This window comes from Fukomys damarensis, unplaced genomic scaffold (genome assembly GCF_012274545.1).
Source record: "Fukomys damarensis isolate Sample0158 unplaced genomic scaffold, DMR_v1.0_HiC HiC_scaffold_31, whole genome shotgun sequence".
NCBI classification, from domain to species: domain Eukaryota; kingdom Metazoa; phylum Chordata; class Mammalia; order Rodentia; family Bathyergidae; genus Fukomys; species Fukomys damarensis.
The window spans coordinates 22,691,810-22,715,704 of NW_022900943.1; the positions used below are offsets into that span (position 1 = coordinate 22,691,810).

General features: G+C 42.2%; 1 protein-coding gene across 4 annotated transcripts in view; it reads right to left on the reverse strand.

Moving 5' to 3' along the window:
* The window catches only part of Trpm6 (transient receptor potential cation channel subfamily M member 6), a 152,187-nt gene that overhangs the window by 105,147 nt on the left and 23,145 nt on the right, over window positions 1–23,895 (reverse strand). For all 4 annotated transcript variants that reach the window (XM_019207732.2, XM_010625469.3, XM_010625476.3 and 1 more), the window contains exons 3-7: window positions 22,265–22,303; window positions 16,308–16,485; window positions 12,514–12,727; window positions 8,210–8,334; window positions 1,118–1,289 (exon numbers count right to left, since the gene is read on the reverse strand). In XM_019207732.2, the coding sequence (XP_019063277.1) occupies window positions 1,118–1,289; window positions 8,210–8,334; window positions 12,514–12,727; window positions 16,308–16,485; window positions 22,265–22,303 (728 nt within the window). The remainder of the gene's footprint in view (window positions 1–1,117; window positions 1,290–8,209; window positions 8,335–12,513; window positions 12,728–16,307; window positions 16,486–22,264; window positions 22,304–23,895) is intronic.

The following is a 23,895-nucleotide window of genomic DNA, read 5'->3' on the forward strand; positions in this document are numbered from 1 at the left end:
CGAGGGTAGGCTCGTCAAAGCAAGAGATGGGGCCGGAGCTCTGCCTTACAAGGGGAGCCCATGGGACCCTGTGCACGTCCAGCCTGACATGCAGGGTGGAGCCAAGGGGAGAAAGCGAAGCAGCGGGGGAAGGGGAGCCTCTGCCTCACGGTCACCTTCCGGCTCAGCACGTCCCCAAGCCCATAACCGTAAACTTAACCTTTCCATTTCATGCACAGCTTAGCTTGCTTTGAAGCTTTTAAACATTGGGACAGATGCCATGGGGGCTTCGCGTGGGTCTTTTCACCAGACTCCACAAGGGCTATGGGGAGCCTGTTATACTTCCTTCTGTCTACTTCACTGCACTGATAATCTTCTTCCATTCCTTTTTCATCTACCTCCCCTCCTTATTATTTCCTCCGTATCACTAAAAAGCGAACTTACAATGTCCTAGCTGGCACAGTCATGGTTACGCTAATAGTATCATCGTATAAAAGCCTAATGAAATGGGAGGAAATGGTTTATTAAGGCACAGCAATAACAAAAATTTTTAAATGTAGACAGTTGTGTATTTCATTTCTCCTGGGATTTTCTTGCTTGTTTTGTTTTCCTTTATTATTTTGTTTGCAGTGCTTGGAATCAAACCTAGGGCCACACACATTCCCAGCGAGTGTTCTACCACTGAGCTACAACCCCAGTCCAAGGCGGCTGCCTCAGAGCACTGCTGCGAGCCTGAGGTAGCCTGCTTATCTCTAAAAGCTCTGTCAGGTTTTCACCCCTTCCCTACCCCACCCACACATGAAATGTCATTTCCACGACCATCAAAGCTCGGACCCTCATGCCTCTGAGGCTCGCGTGGATTTCCCCTTCCCTCCATCCAACTGTCAATACTCTGGAGGCCTTGCTAATGCCTCCACCCTTCCACGAAGCCTCCCCGGACTATACTGTCTTCCAAAGACTTCCTCTCGCCCACTGTCACCCACATTCTGCGCCATCTTTTACCCTGAATTATGTCTGCTTTGGGACCATGTGTGTTAACCAAATCCCTCAAGAGCCGACTTACACGGAAGACCATGGAGCTCCTTGCTCCTAAGCAGGCCCCTAGCCAGGCCCGCTGGCTCAGCCCCAAAGAACTCACAGCTGTGTATTTTCTGCAGGGACAGGTACTTCTCCAGGTTCCTCCTGAGCTTCATTTCACTCCCGTACTTGCCCACAGTGCCGTCGTCAGACAGGATGAAGTGCGAGTGCACGCAGTTGAGTGTGGTGAGCTTGCTGATGGGGCTGCCCAGCGTCTGGTACATGCACACCACCTGGGAGCCGAGGCGGCAAGACGAGAGCGGGTCAGAGCCTGATCCCAGCCAGGGCCAGCTGCTCCAGAGGTCTGCCTCCCCACCCTGCCGGACCGGCCAGGCCAGGTTTAAAACTACCCCTTGCTTCTAACTCTCTTTTCCTATGGTTCAACACGTAGTCCTAGTATGTAGGACTGGTATGCAGCTCACGGTACGTGGGAGTCGCCGCGCGAGATCAGTCAGGAACACACACCGTATGCCGCAGGACAAGCCTCCCCAGCCTGCACGGATGTCACAGTGCAGTCACAGCACTGACATGGACCAAAAATACCTTTTCCGTCTCTAAGCTCATTTCAGAGCATGGGGGGGGGGCTGGCATCAGTACATAGAGCGCACTACTATCCAAAAAAATACTGCCGTCGATCTATTTCAAAATAGTATTTTGACACTGATTTTGTCCAATATTCCCAATGAAATGAAGAACAACAGCCAACCAGCTGAGCACATATTTCATTCAGTATAAAACATCAAGATGTGGGCCGGGGATTTAGCTCAGCAGTTCAGTGGCTTGCCTTGCAAGCGCAAGGACCCAAGTTTGATCCCCGGAACAAAAAAAAAAGAAAATCAAGATCATACAAATGTATTTATAAATGTTAAACTGCTCTAATTTTTTTCTCTTTGGCACTGGGGATTGAACTCAGGGCCTCACACATGCTAGGTAAGTGCTGTACCATTGACACCTCACACACACACCCTTATCTTTGCTAATTCTTATTTGCCACACAAAGGCAAAAACTTGGTATTTACTCAGAAAGACCAAGTACAGGCTAAATTTAACTCTGAGTAATCCCTGCCTCGTTCCTCAGGCTTATTTTCCTCATGTACAAATGGGGGTCGATTGTGTCAAAGGACTCAGGAAACAAAAAGTCTGTACTAGCCGAGAGAACCATTTGAGCAGCAAAAAGAATACTAGTCGTCATTACAGTGGATTGAAACAAACCAAACGGGTTTAAATTCATGAGTTTAAAAAGAAAACTCATCCTTCGTCTTTGGAGGGTGGTAAGTCACCTTTGTGGCTCGTGTCCAGGTGTCCCCCCAAACCTCAACGCTCACGGCTTGAGGAGGCTGAACCTGGACTGTGCGATGCTGGGATTAAGGGTATGTGATTGCTAAACCACTACACTCCAGGGATTAGTTGGGCACCACTTTAATCCCAGTAGTCTGGATGGGAAAAGGGGGCAGAAAGATGCTATTACGCTCCCTCGTTGCCTATGCTGTCCTTCGGCAGCCAGGACCTGCTGCCCCTCTGCCACCCTGCCTCAGAGCCAGCCGATTATAGACCTCTACAAACTGGAAACCAAATCACCCTTTCCTCCTTTACCTTTGGGTATGGGGTAGTGCATCTCAGCAATAAGAGAAAGGAACTAAGACAGTAACCATAAAGGTATTTTGATTTTTTTTGAGTGTTTTGTTGCTTTTTGTTTGTTGTTTCTGAGACAGGGTCTCCCTATGTAATCCAAGCAGGCCTTGAACTCACTATGTAGCCCAGGCTGGCCTCAAACTCATGGTGATCCTCCTGCCTCAGCCTCCCAAGTGCTGGGCTTACAGGCACACACCCGGAAGCCATAGCCTTATTTTCAGAACTGTCAAATAAAGGGAAAATATCCATTTTTTCTGTCCTTCCCATGCAAGTGTACCACAAAATAAAATACATGTTTAACAAGAAAATTTCTTTTTATAAACTATTTAAGCTAATAAATAATGTAAGAACTCTATAATTACATATCAGCATTTGCAACCCTATTAAAATAATGAATCTAGGCTGTCAGTGCCAGCAGCATACAAAGATGGATGATTAAATGCTATAAAAGAAAGACACACCTCCTCCCATGGCATAAACCTGCACAAAAAGAGTCAAAATCTGATCATCCTTCTGGGTCAAATTATAAATGTACAAGACAAGAGACAGAGAAACACGCTAAACCTGCGAGAACAGGATAAATATGAACCCAAACTGCAGGAACCTAGGACAAATGACAAACAAATGAGAGAAAGGGTATTAAAAAATAATTCAGTTCAATTCAGGAGGAGGAAAATAGTGGAGAGACAGCAAAATTCAGACTCTGCCCTCAGGAATCCAGGTGCTAGGGGAAAAAATGGCAAAGCTGGGCATGGAGGTGCAGGACTGTAATCCCAGCAGTTAGAAGGCTGAGGCAGGAGGATCCGCTGTGAATTCAAGGCCAGCCTTGACTACATAATGACCCTGACTCAAAACAAACGAACAAAAAACTTAGAAAGAAAAAAAGAGAAGTAGATTGGTGGGACTCGGAAGGAACCAGCAGGAAATTAGAAGCTACAGAGCAGTTGGAGAGACGATCACCAAGCAAGTTGTGGGGGAGGAAAAAGAATCAATCTGGACTGTCTTCTGGGTTTGTGGTAGGGGAACCCAGCTTAACAGAAGCAAGGTAAGGGCCCAGAGTTGGGAGATGCAGGAAGAAATGGCACAGAGCCCTCGGCTGTTCTGAACTGCAAGAACAGCAATGGTGTTGCATAGAGGGAACCCCTTCCACAAGGCAGGTAACAGCCAGGGAGGGATTCAGGCACAGGCTCCCACACAAGGGGGACCTGTCCCAGGACAGCACCAAATAATTCCCAGGGTCCCGTATGTAGAAGTCTGGCGTGCTCCCTGGAGATGTGGGTGGCAGATAAGGACCCCGAGGCCAGGCAGAGCCCACAATGGTGACTCCAGCACCACTCAATTCTATGTCTCCCAGGCATAGGGTCCACTTTTATTTTTGCTTTTTATCCTTTTCTCTCTTGTTCGGCCCAAATTTGCTCTGCACAGCCAGTTTCTCCCTTACCCCTTCATCCCTCATTTTTTAGTTGTATTTATAAAGGAACTACCCAATAACAGTGTCACCAGAGAGTATTTAATCAACTGTCACTTCAGGAAGGAATTATTTAAATCCGGGCCGCAGAATAACTAAAAAGCAACTTCACTTCCGGGCTCCTAGAGCTGCCTCCCACGATGACTGGTGGGAGACGCCTGGACAGGGGCAGACCCCCCACACCGGGAAGGACACGGCCCCAGCCTTGGAGCGAGCAGCCACAGCCGAGGCAGCTCAGAAACAGCTGGGCTTGAAGTCAGCGTCAGGTGCCTTTGCTCGGCCGCCCTGTGGCCCAGATCCAGCCCAGATCTGAGATCCGGGCCCCGTCCCTATTTATGACACCGTCACAGCCCCGGCTAACAGAGGGGCCTCTGAGGTATCGGACGCCCCTCACAAACCCACAGGCCACCAAAAACCATTCATTAAAAAATACAAATTATTTTATTTCATTTTCTGTTTCTGGATTCATTTTCGTCTCTTCACGGGTTTATTGAGGTTTGGAGGAGTTTTGTTTGTCATTCTTGCTTTTCTTTGAACCGGGGCTTGAACTCTGGATCTTGTGCTTGGTGATCAGTGGCACCACTGAGCTAAATCCCTGGGCCCCTTCTTGCTTTTTCTTAATCCTTATTTTTCCCCCTTTCTTTCTCTTCCCTTTTTTTTTTTCTTTTTTCTATTTTTTATTCTACATATTTTTTCTCCCGTTTTTATTTTATCTTCTGTCTGTTTTGTTGTGGTGTTGGTGGTTACTTTTACCTAATTCTATAAATATCCTTCTACTCCTTAACAGGATTCATTGTGTCACTTTCTGCTTCTCATCGCGCATTGTTTAACTTTTCTTCTTGCATCTCCCATCCCAACCCCCTACATCATTAATAGTACAACTATTAAGCTTCATTAATCTTTAGATAGTAAATTCTGTTACCATTGTTGAAATATTTTCTATTATTCATGGAGGAATAGTTATCACATTTAGTAGATATTTGCTGCATGTCACGATTTGATTTATTTTTCTGTTTATACTGCAATTATAGATTTCTAAGGTTAAGGGTGGCCCACTATTCAGTCTATTGTTACATAAACACAGTTTTCTTGGATGATGTTAACCATTGCTGATTTACTTGATATTGCCAGGATTGTACAGTTGTTGCTATTAGCAAATTTCTTTTGTATGTCAGTCCCAGATTAGCCTTGTGACATTAACAGTAGTGCAGAGAACTGGGAGCTGGGCCAGTTACACCGAACATGGGAACAGGCCAACAGATGGATGTGTTATGCCCATGTACCGACTCCCCACGAGGAATGGGGTCATTATGTACTATACCACAAACGTGCGCTAACACAAAAGAAGGAAAAAACGAAATCATTCAATGAAAAAAATGAACAAAAAATATATTAACATGTGAGCTAAATTCAGTCTTTCCTCCTTTAAGAAAAGAAAAAGCAGCCGGGGATTTCGCTCAGTGGTGGTTCTGCTGCCTGCCTCAAAAGTGCAAGGGCCCAAGTTTGATCCCCACTACCAAAAAAAAAAAAACAAGTAGACGAAAAAGAAAGAAAAAAGAAAAATCAACCCTATTTATTAGTGCACTACAATGTATGGAATATTTTTGCACAAAGAAATCAAACTATTAGAAACTATGAGATATCCTGAGAAAACCCACTGGTATGAAAGGCCAGCCAGCACATGAGGAAAAAACAAAAAAGAAGTATAAGCAAATAAAAACTTGAATTAGCTGATGATATGCGGGATTAGTGATAATATGCAGGAATTATTAATTTTTAGTCATGATAACAACTTTATAAAATATATAATAATGCATATTATTATATATTATATATAATATATGAGGAGAATGCTCCCAGGTCACAACGGTGACACATCTTACCTTTTTTAAAAATTTATTAGTACATATTTGTCATATATAAGGATCACATTTATCATAGGGCATTGTACCTATACGTAGTATATTTATTCTTCTTCTTTTACCATTCCTCTTCGCTCCTTTCAACCCTTCTTCCTTATATTTTCTTAAATTGCTCCTATAGCTTAGAAAGATCTATGAAAATATGTATGGATGAAGTTATTTGATGTCTAGAATGCCTCAAAATAACAGAGAGAAGCCGGGCGTGGTGGCACATGCCTATAATCCCAACACCAGGGAGGCTGAGGCAGGAGGATCATCACAAGTTCGAGGCAAGCCTGGGCTATATAGTGAGTTCCAAGCAACCCTAAACTGCAGAGTGAGACCCTGTCTCAAAATAATAACAATAATAATAAGAAGAAGAATGCAGAGGGTTTGGAAAGGAATAAGGGGACAGAGGAAATGCAATTGGGAATGTATCAATAAATGCTGAAGCTGGGAGACAATACACAGTAAGTCATTATTCTAATTTCTCTGCTATTCAATATGCTTGAAAATTTCCAAAATAAAAGTTAAAATACATCATAAGAATCTCTACTTAGTTGGCATACAAAAATAAGTGTGATAAAGTCAAACTTTTTTTAAGCAAGTTTGTAGTGAGTTTCTATTGCTGCTCTTTTAAAAACATACTTTTTAAATCTACATATATATGCATACATAGAAAAAATTATGGAACAAAAGCACACCAAAATATTAACAGTAATTATTTTCGCTCTTTGTAGCTTTTCCAATAGTTGATAAAAACATGTACGTCTTATAAACAGACTTGGCCAAGCCCATAGATGAACACACAGGTAGGTTCCAGGAGTCACTACTGGGACAAGAATGAAGCAGAAGTTACACGAGACGAGGGAGGAGAGCTAGTCAGGGCCAGATGGAGAAGGCACCTCATTTGACTTCATGCACACCACAGCAAATATAGTGGCTATTTGCCAGTCAGAAGCCATCAGAGTTTTACCAAAAAGAACAGCACAATTTTTTATTAATATTTTAGAGAGTCATTGTGACTATTCTGGCTACAATAGACTGCAATGGGGACAAGAATAAGAGGAAAGGTTCTTACAGTCATTAGTCTCAGCTAACGATCACTTGAACCCACAGTGGAGTTAATCGGAAGAAGTCAGATTATGGCTATATTTTAGAGCTAAGATAGGTTTGAGGCATGACAATTAACCAGGGGTTTTGTCTTGAGCAAGTGCAAGACTGGATCGTTGTTTTCTAAAATGGGGTGAGTATTACTCAACCCTGAAGAGGATTAATTTGAGTCATTTCTAGAAAAATACATTTCCAGGAGACCATAATACTAAGTGAAATAAATCATATACAGAAGGTTAAATATCACATACTCTTACATTAAAAACCCACCCAAATGTTCTATAAAATGGAATATTACTCAGCCATAAAGAATGAGAAAATAGATTCATTCATAGGAAAATGGATACATATTGAAGATATACTCCTAAGTGAAATAAATAAGTCACACATGTGTAAATACCGAATAGTCTCTCTGGTGTGAATAATCTGCAGTAATACAGAAGATCCTAGTAAGATTACTGACATTTAGAAATGGGAAGAAAGGAGCTAAAGATGTAGGGAAGGTGGGACGGGTAGGGGAAGGTAAAAAGGGAAAAGAAAAAATGTGAGATAATGAAAAGATGGAAATAAAGTGTCTGTAGATGGGGAGGGGAGGGGGGTGAAGGGAGGGCAGAGGTAAGGGGAAAAAATGAGAACCAAGACCTGTCATGCAGAGGTACAAGATCCCAACAATGAATGTAACTGTACTGTATCCCTAAAATGTACCAATAAACTCAATTAAAGCTGAAAAAAAAACCCAAAATGTAAATAATTTTAAAATCAAAATAAAAGAGAGATGATAGGAAACAGGGAGGTAAGAGCTCATGGAGCTGGGAAGTCACTCTGGGATGGAGCGAGTCAGGAGGGTGAAGAGAGAAAGGGGAAGTGGAAATGCCTAAGGTGTGTACACGTACCAGTTCCCCAAGACAAACGTAAAAAACGCACATTAAAAATAAATAAATAAATAAATAAGGGTTCGGGCGTAGCAGGAAGGCTGGAATACATAGGCAGTTTGAATACACACTCATTTCCTTCTGCTGTAAAAGGATGCTCTACTTACATCTTTTCCAATAAGATCTCTCTGGTTCTCAATGACACCCCAAGGAGGGATTCCAACTGTCCAGATTTTTCTCAAAGACTTAGAAGAATGGGCTTTCAGGGCGTCTCCAACATGCTTGGACACTCCTATGAACAACCAGTACAGAAGTCAAATTTTAACTCACACCAATCATGCAAAACTGTAATTTGGAAAGAAACTCATAGACAGGTATATCTAAAAGGTCATTCTTAAGAAAAGTTGCTGGCAGAGTGGAATTACATTCTGATACCATGGCCTCCTCTATTTTCTCGTGACACCTCATTCTCTTATCAGTGACCTCTGAACCTGAATAAGTCCAGTCTTCCTCTGGAAAAGCTCAGTTCTGAACCTGCTTTTTTTTTTTTTTTTTAACCAGAATGTTCCACACATTACCCTTCCTCAGCAAGCCCAGCTCTGACACTGGGAATGCTCTGAGTATTTTCATCTCTATTTCCAGTTGTCTCAGAAAAACACCCTTCCTTGATTGTCATATATTTGGGGTCATACAGTACGTAACCTTTTGACTTTGACTGAATCTGACCTTTAGTTCCAACACTGCAATAAAGATGTATTCTTCCTACGCCTAGTAATGACTGTACATATGTCCCTAGCACAGAAAAAAAAAAATGACACTGCTGTGGTTTGAATGGGTCCCCTTCAGAATTCACATCTGAGGTCTCTAATCCCCAGTGCGGCAGTGTTTGGAGGCGGGGCCTTCTGCGAGGTGCTTAGGTCATGAGTGGGTGATCCTCACAAATAGCCTGAAGCTTCTGTCAAAAAAGCTTCTGAGAGTGCGTTTGCTCTCTCTTGCCTTCCAATATTGACCATGTGATGACACGGCCAGAAAGCACACATCAGATGTAGGTGCCCTGATCTTGGGCTTCCCAGCTTCCAAAACTCTGAGAGAATAAATTTCTGTTTTTTAGCGATCACTAGTCTCAGGTGTTCTGTTACAGTACCACAAACATATTAAGACACTTGTACATTGCATATATTTGATGCAGAGCCCCTAAATCATGTCCTTGTTTGGCACTTTCTCCCCCAGTTCATTGCCCCAACTTTCATCAGAGGCTCTCTAGAATCTGGGTTATAACCACAAGAGCAGATCAATACCAACTGTGGAGTCATCCACTCAAGAAAAGATTGTAATTCCCAAGATTTTAAAACCAGGTTAATGCCTGGCTTACCAGCCCTTTTGCTGTTATGCTGCTGTCACTGCTGTTGTAACTGATCCCCCTGCGATCATAATAAAATTCCCTTTTGAGTGTCTGCAAAACTCAACCTGACCACGTTGCTGCTGTATTCACTCTCTATTCAAAATCCTTTGAAAGCCTCCAGCCATACAGAGAATCGAGCCAGCTCATCAGCCTGGCACACACAACCTGGCCCCTGGGTCCCTTACTGTCTCCAACCCTGACACATGGCGACACTATCACCAGTGGCCTTATCACTCTTTCTACACTGCCTGAATCTCCAGATGAGTGTCTGACAATAAGCTGCTCCCTGTCTTGCTCAAGACCAACACCACTGCTACATCCTCCATCCAGCCTGCAAGGTGTCCTAAATCCAAACTATGATTCACCTCCCCTTCCCTTGCATTCCCAAAACACCTCATTATCTTAAATGTAACCTAGTCAGCATCAATTTCTATTTTGCCCATTTGTCCCAGCCCACTCCTGTCCCTTCCCTGGGGACAGAAATGATGTTCCTCATCTTTTCTCCAAGCACCTATTCAAATGCTTCCTACAGGGCAGATTCTGAAGGCCCATGGCATTTGATGTAATTGTCATGCCCAATTACGTTCAATTATAGTTCAGAAGCATCTCAAGGAGTTCGAAAGGGGAGCCTTTCAAGTTCAAATATTCATGAGAACCATCCAAGGGTGCTGTTACAATGCAAGCTCTGCTTCTGCAGGTCTGGGGTGGAGCTGAGAGGCGGTGTGGCTGCTCCTGCTCGGGGTCTTCTCCTCAGATTGCCAGGCCCTGGAGGCTGTGGCTGAATGAGCCAACCCCACTGCGGGTTAGGGAAGCGCCAAGTGCTCCTCATTTCCCATTTGTTTTATTCACATGAATGATTTTAACCATCTGCACACTACACAATATATTTCCCTTTAAGTTAGCTGGCCCTAGCCTCCACTTTCTTTTTTTAAAAAGGCATTAAGTAAAATAAAGTATGCCATGTAGTTAGTTATTCAAAGAGAAAGCTTTGTCCAAGTCTGCTCTTCTTACCTCTGCAAAACTTCCCTACCTCGCCCTCTTTTTCACCGGAAATAAAATAAGCGCTATACCATGGACTGGGGACGCCGCTCACATAGTTTACTCCATGAACGCGAAATAGTTTCTGAAAAGCGTACAAGATGAACTACATCCCTTGGTTTTATTTTTATTTGTTTCAGTTTTTTGTGGGTTTTTATTTTGTTTTTGCTGTTCTGTAATTTGCTCCCTTCTTTTCTTTTCAGCCAAAAGCAATGGTTGAATGGGTACATTTTGCCAAATCTTAGCGAATGTCTACACCGGCCTGTGACCCACCACCAGGTAAGAGAGCTGATGCCCGGATTCTTCTAAATGGGAGGCAAATACAGACACACGGCAAGAGCTACAGGCAGCCACTGCTGTAGAAATCAGACAGAAGCGTATAGCTCTAGTTGAGATAAAAGAGGCCGCTTCATGGGTGCACAGTCATCTGTGTTGATCCTCATGGATGGGTGGGATTCAATCTGAAGCATTGGCTAGGGCGTCTCATACCCAAAAAGGAAAAGGCAAAGAGGCAACAGAAAGCCACAGGTTAGTAGCCGACGGGACAGAGAACAGAGGATGTGGAGTCCGTTGTTCTCAAGCCTGGCTGGCTCCAGAAGTGACACTCAAGCTATGCCCCGATAGCCTCAAATTCACCTAGGGAAGAGTATGTGCCGTTGACTTTTTCAAAATCCCCCTCAAGTGACTCTAATATGTAGACAGTTCATGGAGTGATGCAAAGGAACAAGATTCCTGAATGTCACACTTCAAGGACTATAAAAGAGTCAGTGACAGAGACGGTGAGTGTACGGAACGGACAATCACGGTTTGTTTTTAAAAGTAGTAATTGTCGCCGGGGATTTAGCTCAGTGGTTCCGCTGCCTGCCTCGCAAGTGCAAAGACCCGGGTTCGATCCCTGGTACCAAAAAAAAGTAGTAATTGTCTACTCGCACCTGATGTATCAACTCAACTTCTGTGCATCATTCATTCCCAACACCCGAGAGCTTGACAAGGACTGCAAGAATTTACATCACGTCCAGACCCACATGAGCTGCACGCTCACACAGTTCTGACTGAGATCACGGCAACCTCCCAATAGTCCTGACAAAAGATGATTTCCAAGAGGGTCCAAATTTCATTACAAGGGCCAGATGATGGAAGCGGGAAAGATAAGAGAAATGAATCCATTCACAGCTAAAGACTGAAGCCAACAAAAGCCTGTTCCACACTCTTTAATGTGTGTCGATTGAAGACCCCCAGTGGCTGGCTAACTGCCAGTGTGTTGTCCCCAACCAATCCAGAAGCAACAGATACTGCCATGGACTCTTCTCTCCGCCCTGCAGATCACCCACACCTCTCATCTACAGCTGATACAAGCTCAATAGAAGTAAGGTGCTGTTCTTCCCCGAAGCCTCATTATAAGATCGCCCTCGCCTCCTACCTCCAGCAGATACATTTCCAACTGCACCCTAGCACTGCTGCTAGTAGGTACAGGACTTGATGAGGGACCAAGTCCTTTGCTGGCTGGCATCTGCGATGGTGCCATCAACTCTTCCATTTCAGAGATCATTTGCTCTCAAGAATTTTGGTTGAATAGACTGCAGCTCAGGAAAAATTTGTTTTCTGTGCCAGAAGTTTACTCAAAGTTGTTAAAATAACATGTTTTGACAATGATGAAAACACATTCCAGAAAAGGCCTGTGATTCTTCTGGACTTGGGTTCTAGTCACTAAGTCACTCTTTTTGTCTCTCTTTCTGACACCATCGTAATTTCTGGATTTTGTTTTGTTTTGTTTTGTTTTTGGTACTGGAGATCGAACTCTGATCCCTGCGCGTGAGGCAGGCGGCAGAATCACCGAGCTAAATCCCCAGCCCGATCATCATATTTTTGGGAAGTGAGCAGAGGAAGGATTTGAGGCCATTCTGCCTGGTTCACAGCAGGGAGAAGGAAGGGAAGAGGGAAGTAAGGAGGAAAGAGAAAAGGAAGAGAGAGGAAGGGAGAGGGGGAGAGCCGGGCAGGGAGAGACGGAAGCTATGGACAAACGTATTCTACCTGTGTTGATGCCTTCCGTTATTACCCATGCTCCCGTTGTCTCTGCAGCTTTGACCAAACCCTGGCTGAAGATCTCTTTCAGCTTGGAGGGCATCTTGAAGTTCTGGACACCTCCATGGATAGAGATCACCAGCTTGGGCAACTCCATCTTCCACTCTTCCAACATCAAATGTAGCAGATGGTCCATCCTGGTGTCGTAAGAAGTTCGAATGTACTGGAAGACAGGTACATGAACAGAGAATTGTGAAAAACACGTGCCAAGTAGAGAAACAATAAGCCACAGCAGGGTATCTGAAATGGCTAAGACCAGAAAGGTAGTGTCTGGCATCTCTCTAAAAGTTAATCTTCACACAACAGAAATATTAACTTTCCAAAGACCCCACAGTGCCTTGAAATTCCTTGTATTTGTAAGTCACTGTACACAAGTTTTCTCTGGCCGCAGGCTTTGGTCTCCAGTGCCCCGCAGAAGGTCTGAGATGAGGCGGAAATACTTCAAATAATTGGCAAAAGCGCTACATCAGCAAACTTGTTAAGAACAAGCCGTACGTAGGTGAAATGTGATTTATCATCAATGCTACAGCTTTTGGTTTACTTGATCTTTTCATCACATATTTGGATAATTACATCTAATTTTACTTTCTAACCACTTCCTTTATGTACTATTACCACTCTGAAATCATTTTCTTTTCCAAAATAAATACTTGTCAGCCAGGTGTGGTGGCACACACCTGTGATCCCAGCAGTGACAGGACTGCCCCAAGTGCGAGGCAGGCCTGAACTACATAGTGAGGCCCTGTCTCAAAAAAAAACAAGCAAGATACTATTCACAGAACAATTATCTCTCAATATTCAAGGGAAGGAAGGTTGAAAATGACCAAAGCACATTATGTGCACTACGAATCTGCCAAAATGAAACCCATTAGTCTGTGTAACCAATATGGAAAAATGTGAAACAGACAGCAAAGATGAGGGAAATCTAAACCAGCGAGTAGCACTCCAATCATTTTGCATTTTGACTAGGATTACACGGTATGACTGGCTTCCTCTTTCCAGCAAGCGCTGCCACGGCCACATGAGCCACTGAAATCCTGTAACACTGAGAAGAGTTTACTTCCACAAGCATATGCCTAACCCAGCGCGAATAAGCAGCATTTAAAGAAAGAAAGAAGGGAAATCCAAATGCAGTGAATCACAAATCATGCCAAATATTAACACAGGCGGTAATCTCCAGACCTGCAAGGGGAATTACAGCACCATCCTCCTAACGATAGCCAGTTTTAAAAACCTTACACTCATCGCCCAGCTTCTAAAGACATCCCTCAGCTTCTAAAGACATCCCTGATTCGCAATGCAAATACTGGAATTTTGAACATCAGGAAGGTGCAGCTAACATGAAACGAGAGCATCAGAACGAATCTAAAGATGATCGTGATTCAGTTTACACGCGTGGACGCTCATGCTGTGGCTTCCTCGCACGCTGAAGTAGCAGAGAAGAGTACAAGTGGACCCTTGCATTTTTTCACGTCACGAATTGGGCAAAGGAGTCTCCCCTGGTGTCGTTCACCTCGTCCGTACTCCAGGTCTTCCTCTCAGGGCTTCATCTCCTCAGTCCTAGGAGATATTGCTCCTTGACATTTTGGGATAAGCCGTATGAGGCACTAACTTAATTATCAGCACGGGTCCTCCTCCCAAAGGCCAGCTGAAGACGACACTAAGGTTAATGACTCACTTTAGTCCTTCTACCGCCTTTATAATTAATTCCCTTAGGCAGAGTCCAACAGGCAGGGGGATTCATATGAGATGGGCGTGGAATGAGACGGGAGGAGTTCTGCGAAGGAAACGCAGCCCAACCTTTCCCGCTGAGCCACTGAAACTTCAAGCGATCTGGGCCCTGAGTGGCCTCTTCTCTTCCCCGATGTCCAGTCAAACGCACCGAGGCACCAAGAGCTGAACACTAAGCACAATCCCGCTACTGATCAGCTCTGTCTAGGCACACAGTGTTCGGCTTCCCTTGACCTTTGCACAAGCAACTCACTGCCCTCCCCCTCAAGTCTCAGTCTAGCTGTCCCTCCTATCTGATGGCCTTCTTGTCACACAGGACATTGACGCCCCCAAAATAGCAAAGTCATGCTCTCAAAGAACCTGTCACTTGTTTTCATAGCTTCCTCCCCTCTGCAACAGTTGTAGTCATTTCCTGTTTCCCTCACTAGACAGTAAGTGATGGGACACGGAAAGTATAGGCACCCAATAGATACTTCCTGGGTGCACAAAAATGGTGTAAATGAGTGTGATTAAGAATAAAAGCAAGAAGAGACAAACTCAAAGGGAAAAGTACCTGCAGGCTTCTCCAAGAATCAGCTTCCACACAAGTAAAAAGGTCAAGTTTTCTCCCTACCAAAGAAAACATCAATACACAAGGTGCAAGAGGACTAATTACTAAAAATGTAGATTAATGCAGAACTGCGTTATAACAAAGTATTAGGACTGCACTAGGAGAGACATTTCAAATCTAGTGAACTGATACTCATACTCCAGGTACATCTGATTTGGAGCTTTCTCTGCGGTGGGATTTATCTGCTCTAATAAGCAGCAGGCATTTAACATGCACAAAGCACACAGAAGAGGGATGGCTGACCAGCAAAAACTAATGTGCTACAGATTGCCAGGAGCACCCCAAAGGCCCAGGTCTCAAAGGTTTAGCTGCCAGCCCTCCGGGGTTAGGGCCTAATGGAAGGAACCTGGGTCACTGAGGGTCTGTCCCTGAGGGGGATATTGAGATCCTGGCCACTTCCTGTCTCTTTTTGCTTCCCTGCAACCGTGAAGTGAACAGATCTCCTCTACCACACATTCCTGCCATAAATGCGAGGCCGAAAGCAACAAGGCAAGTGACCGCGGACTAACACCTCTGAAACTGTAAGCCAAAATAAGCCTTTCCTCTTTTTTCCCCTCTTAAATTGATGGCTTTGAGTATTTTGTCACAGTGACAAAAAGAGAACTAAAGCACTATGCAAATCATGAGCAAAATTACCCTATTAAGGATAGGAGGAAAATTAGCTGGGAAAGCCCAAGTACTAGCATTCAGAAGGTATATCACAAAATGTGAGCGACCCTCTCAAGAACTTAGGAGAGATGAACAGTAACAAGTTACTGGGTTAGTCTCTGGCTAAAGCCCCCACTGCAGTTTGACTCTTAAATATCTCCCAAAGGCCCACGTGTTAAAACCTTGGTCCCCGTCCCATGGCACTACTGGGAGGTTTTGGGTCACTGGGAGTGTGACCTTGGAAGAGATGATGGGATGCCAGTCTCTGCTTTTTCACACCTGGCTGTGAAGTGAATAGTTTGCTGCTCCGTGTGCTCCCTGCCATAGTTGCTGCCTTCCTGTAGACCTGAAGCAACAAGGACAAATGTGAACTGAAACCACTAAAACCGCAAGCCAAAGCAGACCTCTCTCCAGATACCTGCTACAATACTGGCAAACAGACTGGCACAGCCTGCCCCCGAGTGGTAATGCACTATGTGCTTTAAGGAAAGGCCAGTCCTTTGGGAATTGGCTTATCAACCATTCTCTTCTGCAGAGGGAGTGAAAGCTTGCTGAAAGAAACCAGTCCAATAAGATCTGGACACATCAGACACCAAGAGCAGATAGGATCAGGCCAATTCTGACAAGGAGATCAATCACGTAGATCTTTTCTGCAATAAAGCAAAGTCATCTCGGTGTCTGTCTACACTTGGAGATACATTTGCAGGCCGTCCTCTATGCAAAACCAGCAAAACCGTGTGGATTATTAGCAAACCTTGGAGTGGTAGATGTGTTCTCCATCTTGGAAATTAATAGTGCCAAAGGTATCTGTAGGGCTTTTCACTGTGTGCTTTTCAACAGACCATTGCTCATGTTTGTTTTTCTTGGCAGCTGAGAGGGGCCAGGCATAATCTATCCCATGATGGTCTTGAATCAATCGGCCACAGTAGCACCTGAATTCAGGAAAACAAACCAGATTAGAAAGAGACATAATGTTTCTACATTTTCCTAGAATAATATAGAGAGGCCATAATTCTTTAAATTTCACATTGGCCAAGGGTGGTGGTACACACTTATCTTCCCAGCTTCTTGGGCAGTTAGGGAAGGAAGATCACAGGTTCAAGGCAAACCTGGGCAAATAAGCAAGAGCCATCTCAAAATCAAAACTAAAAGGGTTAGGAATGTAGTTAATTTGGTAGAGCGTTCACCTCCCCTGCGCTGAGGCCTTGGGTTCAATCCCAGCAATGAAAAAGGAAATTTCACAAACTTACATTAGATTAAACATTGAATTTTCTTCTAAGTTTAGAAATACCCTCATTGTTTTTTCCCTTGACTGGACAGAAGAACTATCTGGTGTATGTTTAAAAAAAAACAAACCCTAAAAGTCTATTGTGTATGCATGTTCATAGAAGCATTGCTCACAGTTGCCATGGGTGGAAGAAACACGAATATCAATTTATGGATCTTGGATAAATAAAATGTGGTCTCTATATACAATGGAGCTTTAGAAAGAAAGGACATTCTGACATGCAACAAGACAGATTAACCTTGCGGACACTACCCTGAGTTCAACAAGCCAGTCACAAATACTGTAATTCCACTTGTATGAGGTACCTAAAGAAGTCAGACTACTAGAGATGGAAAACAGAATGGTGATTGTCAAGGGCTTGGGAGAGTCATTTTTCCCCTCCTTTTTAAGTCAGGGTCTGCCTATGAAGTTCAGGTTGGCCTTGAACTAACTATGTAGTTCAAGCTGGCCTCAAATTCATGGTGATCTTTCTGCCTCAGCCTCCCAAGTGCTAGGATTACAGGCGTGCACCACCATGACCAGCTAAAAGTCATTTAATTAATGCCGAGTTTCAGTTTTTCAAGATGAAAAAGTTCTAGAGATCCACGGCATATGAAAGTGCTAAATCCTATTGTATGCTACATTTTAGAGTGGTTAAAAGGGTTAAAAAACTATATAAATATTGCAGCTTATTCAAGGCCTAGCATACCACAATAAAGCAGTTTGTAAAAAACTAAAATATATCTGATATGCCCTACTTAAGGACAGTAAGACGATGTCCTCATGTAAAACACATTATTAACATAAAAGTTAAAGGATGTTAATCAGTGCAAAATAAGACGTAGCATTCAAGACATTGCAAATAAAACCATCTTTAGAAAAAAGCCATGAAAGGGGGAAAATGAGAATCAAGACCTGTCATATAAAGGTACAAGATCCCAGTGATGAATGTAACTGTACTATATACCTAAATGTACCAATAAACTCAATGAGAAAAAAAACACGAAAAAAGCCAAGAGACCTAACTATAAAGATAAATAACAAATTAATATTAATATATAATACAACTTTAAAGAGGGGAGTTAAACACATATAATTGCCATTGGAGATTTTTAAATTTTAATTATAAATAGCCATAATTTCTACAATGTAACAAAATTAACTCAAAAAATTCACTAGATTAATCTTTTATATAACTAAACTTATAAAAACTAGCAGAAGGTTGGGGATTTAGTTCAGTGGTTCCACTACCTGCCTCGCAAACACAGGGACCCAAGTTCAATCCCCAGTAAACCCCTCCAAAAAAAAACCTAGCAGAAAACATAGTAATTATCATTTGTGAAAGAATGATGTACTTCTCATGTTTTATAAATATCAAGGAAAAGTAAAAACTTGAATATATTAAACTTTGTAAGTTTCCACAATGAAAAAAATCGTATCTCTGCATACCTACTACCAACAAAGAAATTACTCAGGTAAATCTTTCATGAAATGATTCTAGCCTGATATGTTTCAGGCTAGAAGAAAAACAAATAATAAATAATTCCATACAAAAAACTTTCCTTTACTCAAATTGTTAATTGAGGCAAGCTTGAAACTTAATAAATCTTAATCTTTTTTTTTTTTTTTTTCAGTAGGGATGATTGAAGCAGAGCTTTGCACTGAGCTATGACCCTGGCCATTTTTTCATTTTTTTATTTTGAGACAAGCTCTAAATAAATCAATCACTTAATTGCCTAGGCTGAGCTCCAACTTGTGATCCTCCTGCCTCAGCCTCCCAAAGTACTAGGATTGCAGGCATGCACCACCGTGGTCAGTTCAAATATTCTTAAACTCACTGAATTTAACAAAATAATTTGAAAGTATCATAGCTTGGAAAAATGAAAATCAGCCAAAGTGGCACATACACCTACAACCTAAGTACTTGGGAGGCTGAGGCGGGAGGATCAAAAGTTCAAGGACATGACAGGCTACACAGTTAGATCTTAAAAAGAAAAAAGTAAGAGTGAAACCAGCACATTGACATACCTCTGAAGACATAAAAGTGTCAGTAATATATTTAAAAAGTATAATGGCAGGGCTGGGGTTTAGCTCAGTGGAGCCACCGCCTGCCTCACAATTGCAAGGTCCTGAGTTCAATCCCCAGTACCCCCCACCAAAGAAAAAGTCTAATGGCAACTTTAGAGCTTCGCTATTTCTTTCTTAATCACTGGTAAAGTAGAGACACTTTCAGTAAGGCCATATGGTACACAGTCAAATGTGGGAAGATAGCCAGCATGATGGCGCGTGACTATAATAGCAGCACTCTGGTAGGCTGAGGCAGGAGGATCATAAACTCAAGCCCAGCCTCAGTAATTTAGCAACTTAACAAGACCCTGTCTCAAAATAAAAAATAGAAAAGGGGTGGGGTTGCAGCTCAATATGAAGGCCCTGGGTCAATCCAAAATCAAATCCAGTATGGCCCAAAACATGACAGTAGACTACTTCATCACAGCAAAACTCCTTTGAGCATTCACCCCAATACATACTTTTTTTTTCTGAGACAGTGTCTCACTATGTAGCCCTGGTAGCCCAGAACATATTTGTTTTTAAATAATATATTACCGTCGATCCACATTTGAATATTAGTTAAAGACTGGCATGGTGGCTCACTCCTGTAATCGGGAGGCAGAGGCAGGAGGATTGCCTCAAGCTGGATGCCAGCCTGAGCTACATAATGAGTGCAGGGCCAGCCTGAACTACAGAGTGAGACAGGTATGTTTCAATTATGCGTTGTGATCAAAATACACAGCGAACATTTCAATTATTAAAATGTATTCATCTCTCTTCAAACATTTATCCTGGCATTTTCTTTTTTCACTGGCACATACTTGCAATACATAAGGATCGCATCCATCTGGGGGCATTGGCACACATACACATGTCTTAATCATCCTACCGTCATTGTCCTTGTCACTTTCTGAAGCCATCTTGGGAGTCCTCTTTCAGGACTGTCTTTAAAAAGAGTTGGGATCAAAATTCAGTGCCACCCAATGGACAGCACAGTGTGTCCTCAGCCTCCTTGTTCCTCAGAGGTGGCACCGTGTGACTTCTGGCTCTTCCCAAAGTGAAAAGGGCCATGAGGAGTAAACACGTGAATTATTTCAGGGCACGGAGGCAACCACAACAGTGCAACTGACGATGCAAAAGGAGCCGCAGAACACTGCTTCAGAACGCGCGGAGGACCGTGGGTTCGGTGTGCTCAAAGAGAGGGGAAAATTCTGAGATTTATGGCGCTGTGTCTTTTACTGTAACGAATGGGTTTAATTTAAATATTCACTGTGTGTTTCAATCACATCTCATAGGTGGTCCACATCATTCATTGCTGCCCTGTTTACAATTGGAAAAGACTGCAAATAACTAAATAACCTGAGGGTCCATCAACAGAGAACCAAAGAGATCATTTATGACACACCTATGTTCTGTAAAAATACGAGGAAAGCTCTCTTTCCCGTTACGGAAGGAGCCTCTGTGTGTGTGTGAGAAAATGAGAACAATGAAATTCATCGTGGTGTGCAAGGTGTATCCTCTGCTACGGCCTTAACGCCTATGCAAAACAGAGAAAAATTAAAACATATATTTCATTTGATCCGTGTGAATTAAAAACCCTGAAAGGAATCCCAGAACTCTAGTACTAGTGGAAACCATGGCTGGGGATTTAGCTCAATGGTTCTGCCGCCCGCCTTGTAAGCGAAAGGTCCCCAGTTTGATCCGTGGTACAAAAGCAAACAAACAAACCATGAGTCAGAGAAGGGAATTGGCCCGCGTCCTCCCCACAAGCAAGAGCGGCTGGGAGATTTTTTCCCCTGTGACATTTTTCACCTTACATCTTTTGATACTTATATTCCAAACCATGTGAAATTTTAAAATACATTAGTAAGTTTTAATTTTAAAAAATAGAAATGCAAATTCTAATCTTTCTTCAAGAAACTCTAATGGACTGGGTTTTTTTGTTTGTTTGGTTTTTGGTTTTTTTTGTTTTGTTTTGTTTTTGTTTTTGTTTTTTTTTTGGTTTTTTGAGACAGGGTCTCACTACGTAGTTGAGACTGACCTGGAACTCACTATGTAGCTCAGGCTGGTCTCGAACTCACAGCAATCCTCCTGCCTCAGCCTCCCGAGTGCTGGGATTACAGGCGTGCGCCACCACACCCAGCTTGGACTGTTTTAAATCTAGAGTTCATTCACCCCAATTTATGGACAAACATTCTAGAAAATAAACTTCTCAAATTCTAGGATTTTGTGTGTAGGTCACGAAAAAGTAAAAGACAACTGAAATTAGTGCAAGAAGAAAGAATAAACCCATAATTACTGATAGTGAGGCATCTGGAAGGTGTTTCATACACGTGGAGTGGAAGACATCAATGTTCTTCTTGGGGAAAATCTAAAAATAGCCACAAGTTTCCCGAATCCAGGAAAATTTACTGGTGTCCTAAGTACGATGACCACAGCCACCAACAGTTAAACAGCTCTTTAGAGCTTACTAAGTGGATCACAAACACTCTGAAACCTTTGCATGTTTTCTTTTCCCCAGGATTCTCAAAACTGAGAATTCTAATTTTTTCTCAAAAATAAATTTAACATTGATTCAATTCATAATATAAACTTTAAGATATGATTAGAATCAAGGAACTTTCATTTCCCCTCCCACCGATGATAAAGAAAGGTAAAGCCAATTACTAACACATAATGTAAAACAAACATCACCGTTAAAATTTTTTTGTACTACAAGTTTTAGTTGACATACAACTATTTTTGCACTTGTTTGCTACATATACACATTACTTGCACTTCACTTTTGAACCATCTGAAATTTTAAAATATATTGAGTTTTAATTATTTTTAGATAACTAAAAAGCCACAGAGCAAATACCATGCTGTCTATAGGAAACAGCTTCCTTCCTTCTAAGCACAATGTGAGAAAATGAAATGAACAGTAAAATGAAAATCTAACGCTTTGCAAGTGCTTCCATTGGATGAAGCTCTTGCCAAAAGCCTTCACCATTTACATCTTCAGCCACTCAAGTATCCAATGACATTCAATCATTTCCTCACAAACAACCTCTTTTGTAAAACTCCCCTGGGACAAGCAGCAGCGTCTGCCTTACAGCATTGCACTCCCAATATAAAGACATCATCCCAATGAGTTTTTTGTTTCTTGTTTTTGTTTTTTGAGACAGGGTCTCACTATGTAGTTGAGACTGACCTGGAATTCACTATGTAGCCCAGGCTGATCTCAAACTCACAGCGACCCTCCTGCCTCAGCCTCCCAAGTGCTGGGATCCCAGGCACGCACCACCATGCCCAGCACCCAGTGAGTTTTGTTTTGTTTTGTTTTGTTTTGTTTTGTTTTTTTCCCCAATGAGTTTTAAACAGCACATCAAGTTAAAAAGCAGTTTAAGGCTCACCTGATTAAATTCTGGCAGACTTGGCAGCCTAGAGCACACCTAATTTAAAGAAACAAGATGTCCTTTAGTTTACAGATATATTTGAACATGTAATTAATGCACATGTAGTAAATTATCTTCAATGATCTGGAAATCAGAATTTGCTGAGCATTCACATAAAATATTTTCTATGAATTATTTACTACATATAATTATATTATAGCAGCTATGATGTAATTAATAAGATATGGCATCTAAAGCCAGTATAGCTGGATTTTTAATCTCATTGATTCAGTGATTCCCGGAAGCAAAAGTGTTCATATTTGGAAATAATATAATAATATCTGCCCACAAAGTAAATACAAGGATTATCTAGGCTGGGCATGGGGATGCACCCCCGTGACCGCAGCGCTCGGGAGGCTGAGGCAGGATCCCAGCAAAGTTCAAGGCCAGCCTGGGCTACATAGTGAGCTCAAAGCCAGCCTGAAATACATAGCAAGACCCTGCCTCAAAAACAAAAAAGAATCAAGTAAGAAAGCATATATAAAAACAATTTTAAAGCCATAAAGCACAATCAAAGCAAATGTTATCATGGATCTACTATCAAATGCCACAGTTTCATAAGTGTTGCACTTTTCTTGATGGGAGCCAGATGGGGCTTCGCCAGACAATGTGCTTAGCATACAGGCAACCTCCTCCCAAAAAGGGATAAACATTGTTTTACTCTTTTGGCCACTTTCATACATTCGTATGAATTTTTGTCAAGTTCTCCCCCAAAAACACTTAGGGTTTTGATGAGCATACCCTTGAATTTCTAGAATAATTTGGGAGGGAGTTGGTATGATTATAATTATTATGCTTACCAAGCATTCTTTTTATGATTTAGAAGAAACTTTTGGGTTGGAGGTTAGTACCTCCAAATGTCATCGATGATCATATACTTAGTGTGAAAAATGAAAAACTGTTGTTAAAATAATGGGGGAAAATGCAGTCCATGTTCTTAGAATAGGGGTCACTTTGAGTTATTCAGAAATTGAAACTTGGGCCTTTTACTCTGTCCTGCCACAGACTTTGAGGATCTTTTCTTTAATGCTTTATGACCAGGAATTTAGCTCAGTGGCACCATGCCTGGCTCAAAAGCACAAGGTCCTGAGTTTGATCGACAGAACCGCCACAAAAAAAAAAAAAAAAAAAAACTTTTTTTCCCCAACGAAAAAAAAAAAAAAAAAAAAAAAGCTTTATGTCCACAAGTAGAATATAAGAAAAGAAAAGATGTCATAATCAAGTCTATCAGATTGTTTTTTTTAGGAGTTTAAAAAAGAATCGATAATAGAAATAAAATTTTATTAAAATTTCAAAAGGTGAAACACTACAATTTTCCTGTCCATTCTAATGAAGAAAACCACAAAAGAGCTATAATTTTGAGAATCTTCCTAGGATTCAATAAAAAGAATGGCATAGGAAAAATGGCCACTGTTATCCATTAACTTGTATAACCGGACAAAAAGAGAGACCGCTTTTTCCTCCATAAAATGCATCAGGTTTTGAGCCATTCGTGACATTGTGATCATGGATATTCCTTTTTCTTACTGTTTTTCGTGCCAGGGATGAAACCCAGGGCCTCACACAGGCGAAGCACGTGTTCTACCAAG